The sequence below is a fragment of the Rhinolophus sinicus genome, chromosome 1, assembly GCF_057876585.1.
Source record: "Rhinolophus sinicus isolate RSI-liver-muscle chromosome 1, RSI-T2T, whole genome shotgun sequence".
Taxonomy (NCBI): Eukaryota; Metazoa; Chordata; class Mammalia; order Chiroptera; family Rhinolophidae; genus Rhinolophus; species Rhinolophus sinicus.
Genome location: NC_142501.1, coordinates 131,065,416 through 131,083,890, shown reverse-complemented (window position 1 = coordinate 131,083,890; position 18,475 = coordinate 131,065,416). Strand labels below are relative to the sequence as shown.

Here is an 18,475-nt window from a genome sequence, read left to right as displayed (position 1 = left end):
ATTTAATGAATAAAAAAATTATAAAATATAAATAAATAAGTAAATAAATAAATCATCCATAAATGCCCCAAAAAATTCAAATACTATCTCTCGGAGTGACTAAAACTGAAAGACTAAATCTTAGGAATTGTCAGTAGTCATGACTTCCCACTTATGGCAAAAAATTACCAAAAAAAGAAAACAGAAGGAAAGAAGAGGTCTGCAATGAGAGAAGAAAATAAAGCTCATGTGCAGAGAAAAATAAAAAGTATCCTGATAATGTTCAAAAGTTCTCGTTTATACTTATTTCTCAGACTGAGCCACATTGCTATCATTAGGTTCAATGATAAGGCCAGAATATGAACAATAAAATGTCTTTTGCTCAGACTAATTTGAGTTGGGATTCTGTCCCAAGCACTTAGCCAAATAGTAGATGTTCAATTAATATAGTATGTTCTAAAACTTTTAGTGTAGTTTTAAGCTTCAGTGACTTCAGAGATCTAAATGCTACAAACTTACAAAAATTAAGCATTTGATGGTTTATTTCCATTTCTTTAAGGTATTTAATTTTGTGAATTTTGAACAATAATTTAATTTTCAGTCTCTCTGATTGAATATGGAAAATGCTGACACAAACAAAAAATTTTAACTGAAAAATCTTTTAAAATTATTATTGAAAAATTTTAAATAACTGCAAAAGAAATGTACATAATCAAATTTCAAAATAATGTTTTTTGAATGGTTGTATTATTATAGGTCTTCTGAAGTTACTAATGCTTAAAACCGTGCTAACATGTTTGCCACACACTGTATTTATTTTAACAAAATGTTAAAGTATATAAATGCAACAAGTTGTTAAATGAAGGCGTCAACTGAGGCCTGAAGCTCACAGTATCACATATCAAAGTAAGAGGTGAGGCAGATGACCTCACAAAAAGACAAAAAATTTATTATTTTTAGCACCTGAAAAATAAATTAGGCAGTCAAGAAAGAGCACTAAAATCTTTCACCAAAATGAACCACATAAAAGGGTCATGAAAGAAAATTTAGAAAGAGTTATTTCTTTGTAGAGAGCTGTTAGAGGTGTCTTGAGCCCTATCAAAACTCTTAAGAGAGAGATGGATATGGTTGCCCTTATCTCAAGCCTAGTGAGAGGCACTTGAAGGAGAATATCCATAAAATTTGTTGCATGTTATCTGCAATTATGGATAAAGGAAAGTAGTGACAGTCAAATAAGACCTTTCTTGTATACCTTACCTTTCTTTCTTCCTTTCCCAAACACATGGGGAACAGAAACTACAACTAGTTAGTGGGAAAGGGGGTAATGAAAGAGAAAAGCCAACCCCTCAGCAGGCTCCAGCTGGGATACTGATAGCAGTCTTAACTTTTAATAAAAAATTAAAATATTTGACAGGGAATATTAATTACCAATTTAGGGCAGTGCTTATAAAAATTTTAAATTAATTATTATCTAAGAGTAATCAGAAAACTCATGGTACTGCCCTAATTTTTATCCAGGGGCAAGAGGAAAATTAGACCCAATTAGCAAATATAAGTGAGCACAAACAGTCCATAACCAGTTGTTTTTTTTATTTCATTCTATAAGACATGCTTTTTCAATATACCAGTTGTGTAACTAATATAACCTTAGACACCTGAAAGAACTGTAGGTCATCTACAGTGACTTTCAAGATACTGCTTGACATGCAAAGAAACGTACAAAACATATTCTGACCAGACAGTTGTACAAACTTATTCTGGGTATAAGATAATTCAAGTTGTAAATCCTTTCCTTTATAGTAACCCACTCAGCTAGTCCTTCCCACTGCTTTCTGTTATGCCCAGCAAGTCTAAAAACAATTATAACTAGCACCAATAGCCTAACATGAGGAGCTAAAATAAATAACAGTATAGATATCTGCTTTAATATCCTGGTTCAATGAAAAGAATATTCATGGAAACAACCTCCACCTTTAAGAACATCCCTAGAACAGCTGATAGCTTTCATCTGACAAAGCTGTGAAAGTTCTGACTCTACCTTTCTGATAGGGAGGATGCTAAAGAGAAAAAGGGGAAATGCGAAATAGGGCCTAACTGAATTACAACACCAAATTCTTGAACATCAATCAATATGAGTCATAAGTACTTTAGTTTCATTTTTAGCAGCTGTCCTAAATATCATTTTCTTTACATTTGAGCTGTTATACTTTTAAGTCATTTTTTTTCCTATTAAGTCTTGATCATTGGATTTGATAACTAGAAAATCTGATCATGTAAAATTTTCCAATTTTTCAATGTTAAATCTAAAGAAATTTTTTTGAAAACTGTATGATGTGAATTTTCTGAATATGTTTTACTTTAAAACATTTACTTAAAAAATAATTATATAAGTTTGCAAAGAAATATCACTAAGTGAAAAATATATACACAAATGACATTTTTTATGATTGCAATTTTTTTAGTTTTCTAAAATTGTGGTAAAACATACATAACATAAAATTTACCATTTTAACCGTTTTTAAGTGTACAATTCAATAAAGTATATTCACACTGTTGTGCAACCAATCTCCAGAATTCTTTTCATCTTGCAAAACTGAAATCCTGTACTCATTAAACAACAACTCCCTAACCCCACTCCCCACAGCCCCTGAAAACCACCATTCTACTTTCCCTGTCTGTGAATTTGACTACAAGTTACCTCATGTAAGTGAAATAATAATTTTTTTGTCTTTTTGTGACTGGCTTATTTTACTTAACATAATGTTCTCATGGTTCATTCATGCTGTACCATGTCTTAAAATTTCTTTTCTTTTTAAGACTGAATAATATTCCATTGTATGTATATATTATATTTTCTTTATCCATTCATTCATTGTTAGACATTTGTGTTACTTCCACCTTTTTGCTATTGTGAATAATGCTACACTGAACATGGGTGTACAAATATTTCTTTGAGATTATTTAAATTTGGGGGGAATATCCCCAGAAATGGAATTGCTGAATCATATAGTAATTATATTTTTTTGAAGAATTGACATACGGTTTTTCCATTGGGACTATCAAGTTTTATATTTTATATGATTATAGTTTTAAGTTTTAAAAGTATATATATATATATATATATATATATATATATCATAAAAATTGATGTAAGAACAGAAATATTTTTAACAATGGTCTTATTTTCTTCTTTATATTTCCAATTTTTCTAAAATAAATATGTACTCAGTTTTATAATTAAGAAAAGGAATCATTTTAACAGCTTACCTGTTTAACATATTTGACTGTTTTTCAAATATTTTTAACATGGCAGTCAACTGATTAGATACTGAATAAGCAGTTTCTATTGTAAAAAAAAAAAAAAAAAAAGGAAAGAAAGAAAACATTTAAGGTATTACAAATGGCTGAAGTTATACCTCTATGCTGATATAATTCACTGCTCTGTGTGTGAGAACTAGACAAGCATAACCAGGGGAGAGCAGGACCATGTAAGTACTCAAGGAACAAAATGCTTAGGATAAAAACAGTTGCCATTTTATTAAATGTCTACTACGTGCATGACCCTATGCTACTTTACATTCTCTTAATCCTCAAAATAAACCCCAAAAAAAGATACTATCACCATTTTCAAATAAAGAAATTGAGGCTCAGAGGGGTTATCTATATGATCAAAATTATGCATCTAGTAAGTGACAAAACTGGACTGAGGTCCAGTGTCTGTAACCTCCTTATGATACTACATATAAGAGGACTATAGGATGCTAAGAGAGAAAACTGCTTTGGTTGTTGCTGCTAAAGTCAATAAGGTCTATGGGAAGAATCTAACAACCCTGTTTAAATTTTCAACTGAGTCAAATAACTCAAGAGGTTACTCAAGATGATACTTAAAAGGGAATCAATGTAATGAGGATCCATAATAGTCAGTTAACTCTTAGGGCAGTAACACAAGACTCTTCAATCTTATAACACAAGAATTATATGACATAAGACAGTCCCTGCACTATGTTTGCTCCTAGATAAACAAAACATGACAAGCACAGAGAAAATGTTAAATAACATGGAAGCGTACCACAGTTCCTTCTTATCCACTGACATGAAATACCTCTCCATTTATTTATATCTCCTTTGATTTATTTCACCAGAATGTACTTGTCCTCATAAAGATCCTGCACATATTTAGATTAATACCTAAGTATTGAATGTGTTGGTGCTAATCTAAATGGTGTGTTTGTAATTTCAAATCCTACTTGTTCACTGCTTGTACATAGGGAAGCAATTGCAATAGGAAAACTCAATATTGTTAAGATGTCAGTTCTTGCCAATTTAATCTTTAGATTCAATGTGATCCCAATCAAAATCCCAGTAAGTTATTCTCTGGACATCAACAATCTGATTCTAAACTTCATATGGAAAGGCAATATAATATTGAAGCAGAATAAAGTTGGAGGACTGACACTAACCAAATTTAAGACTTACTATAGAGTTATAATAATAAAAACAGTATATATTGGCAAAAGAATAAACAAATAGTTAATAATAATGTAGCAATATTGATTTATCAATTTTAACAATGTGCTTACTATACCAATGCAAAATGTTAATAATAGAGGAAACTTTGTTCTGGGGTATTGGAGGCAGAACAGTATATGGGAACTCTGTACTTTCTGCTCAATTTTTCTATAAACCTAAAACTGCTCTAAAAAACAAAGTCCATTAATGATGAAATGAAGCAACCTCGACATTAAGTGATAGTCTAAAAAACAAAGAAAACAGAATGAAATACAACAGTAGCTTTTGTCTTTTTGACTCGGCTATGGAATCTAATACAATTCAGAGAATGGGAAAAGAAGAACAGAATGAAGTTTTGCTGGAGAAGATGAAAGTGGGTACTGTTAAGAGACAAAGGGAGTATACAAGTGAAACAGAGTGATGTTGAAAGTAGATCTATACCAGTGGAGCTCAGGGACTGAAGTAGCTGACATGGGAAAAGATACTTAGGAATTTGCAAAAGATTTTACTCCATATTGTACAATGTAGCTGTAAAAATCATGCATAAAATTTCTACTATTAAATTTTATTTATTTAGAACTTAGTTTCGTGTTTGGAGGATGTGTTCCACTGGCCTATAAGTAGACACAGAGACTTCTGCTTTTGTCCAAGATGGAACACTGAGACCAGAATTACCTTTTCACCTTAAACTAATTAAAAACTGGACAAAAATAAATGAAACTGCAATATTCAGAAACTGCAATTTTGCACTAACTGCACAACAGATAGTGCAAGGCAGTAATCCCTGACAGAAGGAAAACAAAGGAGCAAAACCCTGTGGTGACCGCAGTTTATTGCCTGGAGTTTCCAGGCCAGGGCATAGGAAGAGGAAGCCAAACAGACTTTACTGGTCTCCCTGAGTTCAGAGACCAAGTTTAGAGTTTGGGGAGGCCAAAGCAGCTAGAATTCACAGGACACAGGACTAGAGAGAAGATAGCAGCACAGACTGAGAGACAGCGAGCTCCATAGATGTGCAGAGGGTTTCATGTAGAGGGAAGGCTTTCACTATCCATGCCAAAGCTCTGGATACCTTTCTACCCTACCTTGTCTGGGCTGTCTTGGATCAGAATTCTCTATAGAACTTGGGAGTACTGTAGCTGTCCTTGCTGTCCTTGGTTTAAACATGGTAACATTAGGGTTTAAAGCTGATGTTGAAAGAGGACCAGATTCCCTTCAATTTTTTTCAAACTAAATCTTATTTTTCACATCAAAACTGTATTCCACAGCATACATTACGTGACTGTTACAAAATTCTCTCCAGTATTAAGACTTAAGCAAGGTAATTTCTCCTTTTTATTGACAAGTAGTCAGAAGTTTAACATATTAATTCTAGTAGCTTTGATGCAGCCGAGTACCTACATACCTATCAGCAGCATTAGTGTATGGAAGATAATCTGCAATTCGTAACAAAATGTACAAACGATTTCTTAAATTAATCACTGCTCTACCTTAAAGGTCTGCTACCCCTGCAACAGTTCAGTAGCATATTCTAATCACAACTACAATTCCTCCATTCCAAGTAATAACATGGCCCTCCTCAAAAATGAGTCTGTTTTTGGTAACATGTAGCCTTAACTAGGAATTTCAAGACTTGCTTGATAGCCAGCTCGTTGACTCCAAACTTCAGGGAATCAATGTTGTAACTTAATAATTTAAATTATAGAAAATTATAGAAATTAATGCATTCAACAGAGGTTATTAACACAAGGATGCTTACATGAGTGGAAACTTACGTGGCTCAGGTGCAAAAACATCTCTAAATTCTTCAGTTGAGTGGGTTTTTATGAATTCTGAAATGATAGTCAATTTGTCATAAGTTTCAAATATAAATTCTATGTATTGAGTTTAAATTTCATGAATTTCATATTTATTTTAATAACTCATTCAAGAGAAAGAAAATGCTAAGGAAAATGCTAAGGAGCTGCCAACACTACACGTCCTCCCAACCAGGCAACAAATGGTAATATCTGAAAGAATGTGTCTGAGTGATGTGAACTCATCATATTGTCAACGAAACTTGTTTTTCCTCTGATATACTCTTGGTTAATATTATCATCATTTAATCTCCCTTCCTTTCATACCCAGTCACCAAGTTTTGCCAATTTTACCAGATAACCATTTCTCAAATCTGCCCCCCTTTGTTTTTAACTTGTGCTCTAACATAGGCACTTATTACACATCTAAGATACAGCAATAACTTCCCTTTTCTACTCCCAGTCCCCAAATCTAGCTTCTACAGTATGGCTAGAATAATCTCTCTAAAATTAAAATCCAACAACGTCACTTCTCTACAAAAAGAATCTTCAGTGATTCCCTATTATATGTAGAATTAATTAATTAATTAAAAGCTCCTTAGCACAGCATCCAATCCCTCTGACGAGGCTCTCTCCTACCTTATCCCTACTTATTGCTTTACACTCTAGTACCATTCTGGTTATAATTCCCAATTCATGCTGTTTGTTCATACTATATCTTCTTCTTTTTTTTAGTTAAATTTTATTGGGCTGACAATTGTTAGTAAAGTTTCAGGTGTACAATTCGGCAATACATCATCTATATATCACACTGTGTGTTCACCACCCAGAGTCAGTTTTCCTTTCATCACCATATATTATATTTTAAATATACCAAATATCTCCCTTCCTCACTTATCTAAGTTCTATTCATGTTTTAAGGCTGCATAAAATCTTCCTAACTCTCTCAAGTTGAACAAATTGGCTCATTTCTGTAGACTATTTTCAAATTACACAAATATTTATCATGCATTACACTATAATAAAATGATATATAATAAAATGAAAATGTGCTTGTGTCCTTAGTAAGTTGTGGGTTTTATGGGGGTAACAAGCAAATTTTATTCATTTTGTGTATTCCCAGAATCTGGAATATAATAAGAACCTTTACTGAAGATATCAAATTCACTATTGAATATCTTTTTAAATTTACAAATGTATAATTTTATGGCTATAAACATTTTAACTATCAGTCCCAAAATGTTAATGTATTTAGGAAACTTTATAAAAGCTAAACAGATATAAAATATCACCTTCAATTTTCTGCTGTATATTTTCACAACCTTGCATTGCTTCTGGTGCATTTTTACTATCCCTGTTCAAATGTCAAAACATAAAACATATTTATTGTCAAAGAATAAGATTCTTAAATAAGAACTAGAATGTATGCTCTAGACCTATATAGTTTGTAAAATAAAATTTAACATATTCTTTACTCTTTATTCACAAATAACACAGTAAATTAATTATTAGCAAGCAAATAAGCATAAAAGTCAAACCATGTAATTCTATGTATTCCATAACTATAATTAGATATACCAACAACATTAACAACAAAAATAGCAAGAGTAAATTAGGTAGAAGCATGAGATTTCTTTTTACTAATGTATTATTAATGGTATAATTATAAAGAGCACAAGTTTTAGAGTCAAACTATTTGGCTCAAAACCTTTTTTCCCCACTTACTAATTATTTGACCTTGTGTACTTAAGTTACTTAACCTCTCTGAGCTTCAGTTTCATCTTTTAAAACTGAGGTATTAGAGTACCTATCTCATAAAGCACTTGTAAGGATCAAAGAATATGTATAAACTTACTAGGAAAATACCCAGCAAACATCAGACACTTGAATTTCAAGTATCAATATTAATATGTGATTAGAAACTAATTTCATTCCTCACAATAGATAGCTCAAGGGAATATATCTGAACCACTGAACTAAGCATCTATTATGCAACCCCCATTGGAGCCAACTCAAGTACCACTCCCTTCATTCCTCTAAATCTGGTCATTGACAGATGGAGAGATCAATAAAATAATTGCATAATAAATAGTAATCTATCCCAATTATGGGTACTTTCTATTTTAACACTATAAAATAAAAAGGGCTAGTTTAAGTTTAATGCAAATAAAAGGTTGTTTATGAATATAAATTTTTATTTAGATAAGTTACCATACCAGATATGATTGAAGATAACAGAATAATAGAGGAACAAACAAAAAGATATTCTGTGTTCACGGATTGGAATAATTATACTACCCCAAGTGATCTACAGATTCAAGGAAGTCCCTATCAAAATTCCAATGACACTTTTCAGAGAAATAGAAAAACAATCCTAAAATTCATATGGAACCAGAAAAGATATTAACTAGCCAATGAAATCTTGAGAAAAAAGCAAAAAGCTGGATGAATCATAGTTCCTGATTTCAAACTATAGTAATCTAAACAGTAAGGTACTGGCATAAAAATAGACACATAGACCAGTGGAACAGAACAGAGAGCCCAGAAATAAACTCATACATGTGGTCAACTAATCTTTGACAATGATGCCAAGAATACACAATGAGGAAAGGATAGCCTCTTCAATAAACAGAGCTGGGAAAACAGGATGTCTACATGTAAAAGGATGAAATAGGACCATTATCTTATACCGTACACAAAAAAAACTCAAAAACGGTTAAGGACTTAAGTAAAGACCTGAACCCATAAAACTCCTAAAAGAAAACATGGGGAAAAACTCCTTGACATTGGTCTTGGCACTTATATTTTGGATATTACACCAAAAGCACAGCCAACAAAAGCAAAAATAAACAAATGGGATTGCATCAAATGTAAAGTTTCTGTACAGTGAAAGAAATATCAACAAAATGAAAAGGCAACCTACAAAATGGAAGGAAATATCTGATTAGGGGTTAATATCCAAAATTTATAAAGAACTTATACAAATCAATAGCAAAAAGAAAAATAACCCAATCAAAAATGGACAAAGAAACAGACAAATGAATAGACATTTTTTTCTAAAAAAGACATACAAATGGCCAACTGGTACATGAAAAAGGTGCTTAATGTCACAATCATCAGAGAAACATAAATCAAAACCACAATGAGATATCATCTCACACTGGTAAAATGGCTATTATCAAAAAAGACAAGAGGTAAGTGCTGGCAAGGATATGGAGAGAGGGAACACTTGTATACTGCTGTTAGCAATATAAATTGATACAACCTTTATGGATAACCATATGAAGAGTCCTCAAAAAATTAAAAATAAAACTACCATATGACCACCAATCCCACTTCTGGGTCTGTATCCAAAGAAAATAAAATCTGTATCTTTGAAAGGATATCTGCACTCCCATGTATATGGCAATATTATTCACAACTGCCAAGATATGGAAACAATCTAACTTTCAGTCAATGGATGAATGGATAAAGAAATCATGGTAAATATATACAACGGAATATTATTCAGCCATAAATAAATAGTAAATATTGCCATTTGTGACAACATTGATGAACCTTGAGGACATTATGCTAAGTGAAAGAGAAAGACAAATACTGTACAACCTCACTTATATGTGCAATCTGAAAAAGTCAAAACTTATAACCAGGGAGTAGAATAGTGGTTTCCAGGGCTGGGGAGTTGGGGAAATGGGGAGATGTTGGTCAAAGGGTACAAACTCTCAGTTATAAGTTGAATAAGTTCTGGAGATCTTATATACATCATGGTATTTACAGTTAATAATACTATTGTAGACTTGAAATTTGCTAAGAGAGTGAATCTGAAGTGTTCTCAACACACACAAAAAAGTAACTATGTGAAGTGGAAAAAAATCACTAAAGATATTCTATGATGATGATTTATTCATCTACTTAATTTCAAGACAGATAAACCACAAATATTAAAAATGAACATCAACAGATAATGGGAGTATAACCATAATCATTCATTTGAATCCTCCTCCCATCCACAAAAAGAAAAGAAGGCTTTTCTCAACTAAAAAGTAGGAATTTATTCTTTGGAATATAACCCTATGCAACTTTAAATAATGATATTCATGAACAACGAAATATTTAATCATACCTTAGTTTCCTTTTTATTATGAACACTACCTAATCATACTGAGAGAAGATTTTATAAGCCAGATATTTCAAAGTTAGCAATGTCCAATAAAACTTTGTAACAATAGCCACAGGTGGTTACAAAGCACTTGAAATGTGGATAGTATGACAAAGAAATTGTTTTTTTAAATTAATTGAATTTTAATTTTAATACCACATATGGTGTCTACTGTATTGACAGCGCCATTTCAAGCTATTTAAAATTTCAAATAAGAACAAGCTGACTAGACCTTCTGATTTGATTTAGAAGCTCTATGTATGTAGTATAATATTTGAACCACTATCTTACATTCATTACTAATTATATACTTACTCGTACTGTTTTAATTCTACTAACTCATATTTAACTTACATGGAGCTAGACATCAGGGATTTCAAGGAGAATCTGGATCCTTCTCTAAGGCGATCTTTCAGTTCTTCAAGCTTTTTAGCATGCTTTCCTACTTGTGCAATGTTTAAAGTGACTTCTTTATCAGATGTTGGATACTCTACTTCTAAAAAACTTTGACCTTTACTTAGCTAAAATAATAAAATTAGCCAGTTACTTAGGAAATACCCATTTCGTTTCTTTACCTCAAAGCAATTTCATTGTTTCATTTATCTTATCTAAATAATTTTATATTATTTTTATCCATAGCTATAATCAAGTACTAATATTTTACAAATACATTGATATGAGCAATTACTTTGCAACAGAATTATAGCCAAGTGTTGACCTTTACATGTCAAAACTCAAATCCAATCCTCTATTTTAATATATAACAATTTTAAGCAAGTGCAGTAACAATTGTAGCAGAACCAATTAAAGGAAATTCAAAATATTTACAAGAGAATTTAAACTGTTCCCAAAATCCTTTACAAGAATACTCTTATTGTGATAAATTATGGAAAGACAGTAATTTGCCCTCAAAGACTAATATCTTCTACTACTAACTCCCAAAAGTCAATATATAAAGGTCTATGGAGCTGGTATCCCTCAGTCTGTATGGGGAAGACTGAAATCCATTTGGGTGTCTCAAGCCTTTTGGAATATATCAAGCTACAGAGTAATGAGCTGCCGGAAGAATAAGTAAGAGCCACTGAATAAGATAACAGACAATAATTGGTACTTTAGGCAATAAGACTATTTAAACAAAGTTCAGCAAGAATGAGTGCCCAAAAAAACACAATAAAGGAAACCCAGAAACAGCCAATACATGGATACACAAGCAAACAGAATAACAACTGAGGTAAGAAAATTTTAACAGGAGAATAATAGAAATCTATCCATACAGATATCTTTAATCCTTATGATAGGAGGGATAGCCGTGGGAGGGGGCGGAGAGGGAAGTAGTAGTCAAGGCATAGTCCCCAGACCCAGCAAAGAGAAATTCTAGCCCTGGGAATTTAGAACAGAGTTTTTTTTGTTTGTTTGTTTTGTTTTATTTTGTTTTGTTTTTGATGTTGTCCCAGAGGTCCCTTAAACTGTCCTCATTTTTTTTATATACTTTTTGCTGTTCTGATTGTTTTCTGCTACCTTATCTTTTTTTTTTAATTTTATTAAATTTATTGGGGTGACAATTGTTAGTAAAATTACATAGATTTCAGGTGTACAATTCTGTATTACATCATCTATAAATCCCATTGCATTAGAACAGAGTTTTCATTTTAGCAATGGGCATTTGGACTGGGATTAGGATATAACAGCACAAGTAAATACTGGGCAATGTACTACAAGCCTGAGATTAGGAGATGCAGAACAGGTGGAAGGGTCGAAGGAAATGTATGGAAACTCTATGGACAAAGATATGAGCCCAAAGAAGAGGACACCAATCATAAATTGAGTCTAAAAAGTGGTGTAGCAATCAGCTACAGTTATCAATTTATTGTCTCTCATCCAAAATCCATTCTTCGAAGTCCTGCTTATAATAATGGAACATTTCTCTCTTGACAGGTGGCATGATGTTAACCTTTGTCAGTGGAGGGTCCTAGACACTAGAAGAAAAAGGAGCTTCTCTTCCTAGCTCTGTTGTGTGTGTGTGTGGTGTGTGTGTGTGTGTGTGTGTGTGTGTGTGTGTGTGTAATCCTAGGGGAGTGCACAGTATATACCTAGTAGTGTTCACCTCCAGCAAGTTTCAACAGCACCAACCCCATGATGGCTTCCTAGCAAGGTCCCCGGCATGGCTCATTCCTAAGGGCAGCTTCTCGCAGAACTTCTTACCAAAATCTACCAGTGTAAAACCTCTCTTTGGGAAGATTACCAGCAAATCACCCTTGTGGACAGCTTCCCAGCAAGAAGTCCGGCACATCCCTGGAAGATAGCTTTTCCCAGCACCACAGAGGATGGCTTCCCAGTGTACCACCCCCATGGGCAGCTGCCCAGTGAGTTCTAATGCCATCATCATGGCACTCCAGCAAACTTTTTGCCATCTGAGGATGACAGCTGTTTCTTCTTCACAAGATCTGAATCTTAGCCATTGGTTAGGGGGAGGGGAAAGATGTGGGTATTCAGATTTGGTCCCTCCTTCAGTGCTCTACTTCAATCATAGAGGTAGAGGCTGCTCCCTGTATCTTCTATCCTTGCATATCTCCACTTCTGTAGTAGGTATTCTTCTATTATAATAATTCTCTATGTTAAACTTTCCCTAGTCAGATTACTGTCATTTTTGCCTTTCTATTAGACCCCAACTGATACATTATATTTCCCAGTATGGATTCAATGTGAACATAAGTCCTTTCTAGGAGAAGAGGTAATGTCATAGAACTAAGGAAATACGGGCAAAACAGTGGGATTATCAGCTGTAAGATTTCATTAAAGAGACCTACTAGTACAGGTTTCAGCACAACTCTGAAGCATTTAGGCTGCTTGCTTATCCTGCATTTATCTAGTGCCAGTCACTGTATATTCTGAAGGCCTCAACTCTGTTAATGCAACAGGACCACAGGCGTTTACCTCATCAGCATGTAGTGACAATAAAATATGTCAGCAATAAACACAGTAGTATTCCAAGATTCTCAAATGTTAGAGTGCATAATAATCCTCTAAGGGAGCCGCTTAAAGCGGAAGATTCCTTATCCCCCCCCCCCACACACACACACACACAAACAACTTTAATTCAGTACATCTGATTTGGAGGTCTGAAATGTGCATCTGTAACAGATATCTTAGGTGATATGTAAACACGTTCTATCAATTATGCTTTAAGAAACACTCCCTGAAAGGCAGGAGATAATATAACACTTGGACAATGTACCAGGTACACCAAATTAAGAAAATATCAATTATGGGTTTAAACACTGAAAAACTTGGAATTTCAGATCAGAAGTTTAGTGGTATATGCAAGATTACTCCTGGTGAATATGAAAATCAGGATTTATATTAGAGATAATACTGGCACCAAGGTATAAGCAGTAGATACAGAGTATAGTAGACACATTTGGCAGCTATTTAGGAAATAAAATCAAAAGGATTCAGGGATGGATTGGATACCAGGGATAGATGGAATCGAGTTGTCAAGGTAAATTACCACATTTCTGGTTTACCCAAAAGGATAGATGCTAGCATTACCACTCACTGAGAGAGGGAACCCTGGAAGAGGTATGAGTTTAGCAGTAAAAAATTGATTTGGACCCACTGTGTTTGAGACAGAATAATCTAGTAGGTAATTATACACATGTCTGGAGTTCAGAGGTATGGTTTTGAGCAAGAGGTGTTTATCTCTAAATCACCAGTATAAAGGTAATACTTGAGTGAAAAAACTGGATGAGACTGCTTAGGGGAAAAGTTTGAAGTAAAAAAAAAAAGAAAAAAAAGGAAGACATAGGATGAAATCTTGAGGCAATCCAACATATTTAACTGTTATACAAAGAAGGTAACTCCAAACAGGAGACCGCCAAAGAGGAAAAACAATAGCCAGGAGAGGGTAATTCACAAAAAACAAAGAAATAGTGTTTTAAAAATAAGGAAGTTATTAATAAATGTTAACTATGGCTAAAGTTAAAAAAAAAATGCCTGTTGAATTTAACAACATATAAATCGCAGAAAGCCATACAGAATGTTTTCTTTGTTATAGGGACAGAATCCAGTCTGGGTAGGCTGAGAAATGCTTCAGTAGTATATAATAAATTTATTTTTTTTAAAAAAGCTCTGAACCTGTAAAGTATGGTCCTCACCTAAACTGTTAAGGTTTTGTAGACAATCAAAACAACTCCAATTTTATTTGATACCCCTAGTTGGCTCTTTCAAGGAGAGAATGCCCAGATTAACCTCTACACTAGGTGCCAGTTTATCAGTTAACAGTTTTTAAGAAAAATTCAACTACTTCCATCATTCCTAAACTATCTGCAAGGTTTTTCTCTCATGGTGTAAGACCATGAAAGTCTATTCTGGGGCCAGAGGTAAAATAATAAGAAGGTGCTAGGATACAGTTACCATTTCTATCTTTACTCTTTAATTTATATCCGAAATAAATAAACCTACTTAATTTAAAGTGTCTGGGCTTCCAGAGTGTTTAATTGAACAAAACCACAAACACAGCCAAAGGAAAATTAAATAATTCTATGACTCACAGAAGCTACCCTGAAAATCATTCTGCTATATTAACACCATCCATAAAGACTTTTCCAAAATAAAATTAAAAGCCCATAAGGATAGAGACCAGTAGTTTTTCAAACTGGTTGTAAAGCACATGAAAATAAAAAAGCGCAAAACAAAATCATTGAAATAACATTAATTTTGAAGAATACCAGTATATAATTTTATGAGTAAGCATATATAATATGACACAAGATTTTTTTAAATATAGGGGAATTTTTAAGTTGATAAGTTTTATCTTGTCACTTGCTCTTGTATGTAAATTAGGGAAATAACAATTCAATTTCTATTGTTCAATTCTAGGAGAAAGAATGTGCCAAATTCAGAGCATGCCAGATATCTTCAGGAATGTAGTATGTAAATCACTGAGACACTTTTATTCTACCCACTCATTCTTTTCTATCTAAATCAAGATTATAACCATGGCTATTCAAAATTTTTTAAATTATACTTCAAATTGGTTTGCAAATGAGACAAAATATTAATCTAATTAACATTTACGAAATGTTATATTTACCTCTTCCACCTGATTGACTTGCTGCTGAAACCACTTTAAAAAAAAAAACAGGAACAAAAAAGAAATAGTTATTGACAAGTTAAATTTCTACAGTGAAATAAATGGGTATGCATATGTGTGTTTGTGAGAGAGAGAGAGAGAGAGAGAGAGAGAGAGAACTTTCACATATCAACTATTAGTACTGAATCAAATATCATTTATCCTAGGGTTCATAATAGGGCTAATGTAACATACAACTGGAACATAAATTTTTAAAATACATATAGTAGCAAGTTTGTGACTACTTTTTTACTTTCTCAAAACTTAAATGTATTTCTGTATTAAATTTTAGTAGGCTTAAAGTGAAATATATTGAACATACCTTAAAAAGAGATTCCAAAATCTATAAAATAAAGTTTTAATTAATATGTTTTAAAATAAAATTATTCACAATGCATATGATAAAATATTGAATTCAAGTCTCTTACAATTTTCAATCACAAAAATGTACAAATTACTAAAATGAAATTATAAATCTATAATCCAAAACTCAAAGTATTTTTATATTTGCAGATAAGTTTTAGTACATCTTGCACAGACAACTTATTAGGTTGGTGCAAAAATAACTGCGGTTTAAAGGGTTAAAAATTGCAAAAATTGCAAATACTTTTGCACCAACCTAAAGTTCCAGAAAAAAAGAATTTTACATCTTTATACTAGAAGACCCCAAAATAATTCACATAAATGATTTCGTATATTTTCTTAATATAGTAAAGGGATAAAATTCAAATTACTCTCAGAAGAGTATTATTTTATTTTCATACAGAAAGAGTAAAATAATGAAAAGCATTATTTTACCCGATATTACCTTTTCAATATAACTTTGCTCTGCTAATAGGCCTAAAAATCAAGAAATAAAGTATTATACTACGACTTGATATTTTAAATAGAAAATGCAAATATCTGGTATGGAAAATTGTGAGAAACTAAATATACAAAACCAATCACTAAGTCCAAAAGGTACTAATATTTACCACTTAGAAAATTTAATGTTAATATGATTACACCTGCCACCAAAAAAAAAAAAAAACTGTCACATATGGATAAAAGTTTTGAATTGCATTATTAAAGAAAAATATTACTATATGTATTCCATCAGAAAAGAGTTAATTAGCAAAAAATTCAAGCTAGTCCAAATTTTGTCTTTGGCAACACTAACTCTAGATCAATGGTTCAAAAAGTGTGGTCCCAGGACCAACAGCATCAGAACTACCTAAACAATCAGATTTGTTAGTAATGCAAATTCTCAGGTCCCACTCCAGCCTACTGAATCAAAAACTTTGGGAGTAGGGCCAGCAATATGTGTTTTAACTAGCCCTCCAGTTGATTCCTTTGTACGCTAAAGTTTGAGAATCAAGCATATCAAAATAGGCATCACTTGCATATTAAAATAAATAAATTTTCAAATTGACTGGTAAAGCAATGAACATGATGCTATATACAACAGACACATCGTAATGTAGTGATTCAAAAAGGTTAAAAATAAAATGATGGATATTTACTGTAAAAATAGAAACAATAAAAAAGTAGAAGTTGCAACCCTAAAACCAAAATAAATATTGAGCCACAACACCACTAAACTAGACAAAGAAGTACACTTTATAATGTTAAAACATACATTCCACAATGAAGATATAATATTTAGGAATATCTATGTAACAAGTAACATAATAATCACTGATATAAAACAGTTTGACAAGTCAAGTGAACCAAAAATAAATGATGACATTAATAAAATCAAATAACTTAATAAAGTAGAACCTTTGGTTATATATGAAATACACCCTGACTAACACTGATTACACTCACACAATAGAAAACATACTTACTTTTCAAGTGCACGTGGAAAAAATAGATTATATATTAAGACATAGAGAAAACCAGTAGCTTGCAAAAGTGGAAATATTACAAACAAACAACACTCTTTGATCACAATGCCAAATTGGACTGTAAAAGCAAAATCCAAAAAGCATCTTTCATTGCGATATTACTCAATAATTCTTGAGTGAATAGAGAACCAAAAGAAATTACAGAATTTCTAAAAAGTAATGATAATGAGAACAATGTATATCATAATGTATAGGAGACATTTATAGCACTGATCAGTGGAAAACTCACAGCCCTAAGAAACACAAATAAATTCTAACTCAAAACACTAGGAAAAAAAGTAAACCAAGCACATATATATTACATATATATAATCATACAACTCACAACAAAAAAACAAACAATCCAATTTAAAAATGGGCAGAGGACCTGAATAGACATTTCTCCAAAGAGGATATACAGATGGCCAATAGACATATGAAAAGATGCTCAACATCACTAATCATCAGATCATCAGAGAAATGCAAATAAAAACCACAAAAAGATACCACCTCACACCAGTTAGAATGGTTGTCATCAACAAGACAAATAATAACAAGTGTTGGAGAGGCTGTGGAGAAAAAGGAACCCTCATACACTGTTGGTGGGAATGCAGATTGGTGCAGCCGCTATGGAAGGCAGTGTGGAGATTCCTCAAAAAATTAAGAATAGAATTACCATATGACCCAGCAATCACTCTCCTGTGTATATACCAAAAAAAAAAAAAAAAAAAAGTGAAAACATTTATCTGTAAAGATATATGTGCTCCAATGTTCACTGCAGCTTTATTTACAGTGACCAAGACATGGAAACAACCAAACTTCCCTTCGATAAATGACTGGATAAAGAAGATGTGGTATGTATACACAGTGGAATACTATTCAGTCATAAGAAAAGATGAAATAGTGCCATTTGCGGCAACATAGATGGATCTTGAGATTATTACTATGCTATGCGAAAGAAGTCACACAGAAAAATTCAAGAACCATATGGTTTCACTGATATGTGGTATATAAAAATGAAAGCAACAAAGGAACA

The 18,475-nt window shown here is 32.6% G+C and overlaps 1 protein-coding gene across 1 annotated transcript in view; it reads right to left on the bottom strand.

The window, feature by feature from the left end:
• Positions 1 to 18,475, bottom strand: part of CCDC7 (coiled-coil domain containing 7) — a 152,353-nt gene that overhangs the window by 117,121 nt on the left and 16,757 nt on the right. The window contains exons 4-9 of the mRNA XM_088794113.1: positions 15,894 to 15,914; positions 15,533 to 15,565; positions 10,795 to 10,961; positions 7,574 to 7,635; positions 6,261 to 6,317; positions 3,247 to 3,322 (exon numbers count right to left, since the gene is read on the bottom strand). Coding sequence (XP_088650239.1) covers positions 3,247 to 3,322; positions 6,261 to 6,317; positions 7,574 to 7,635; positions 10,795 to 10,961; positions 15,533 to 15,565; positions 15,894 to 15,914 — 416 coding nt within the window. The remainder of the gene's footprint in view (positions 1 to 3,246; positions 3,323 to 6,260; positions 6,318 to 7,573; positions 7,636 to 10,794; positions 10,962 to 15,532; positions 15,566 to 15,893; positions 15,915 to 18,475) is intronic.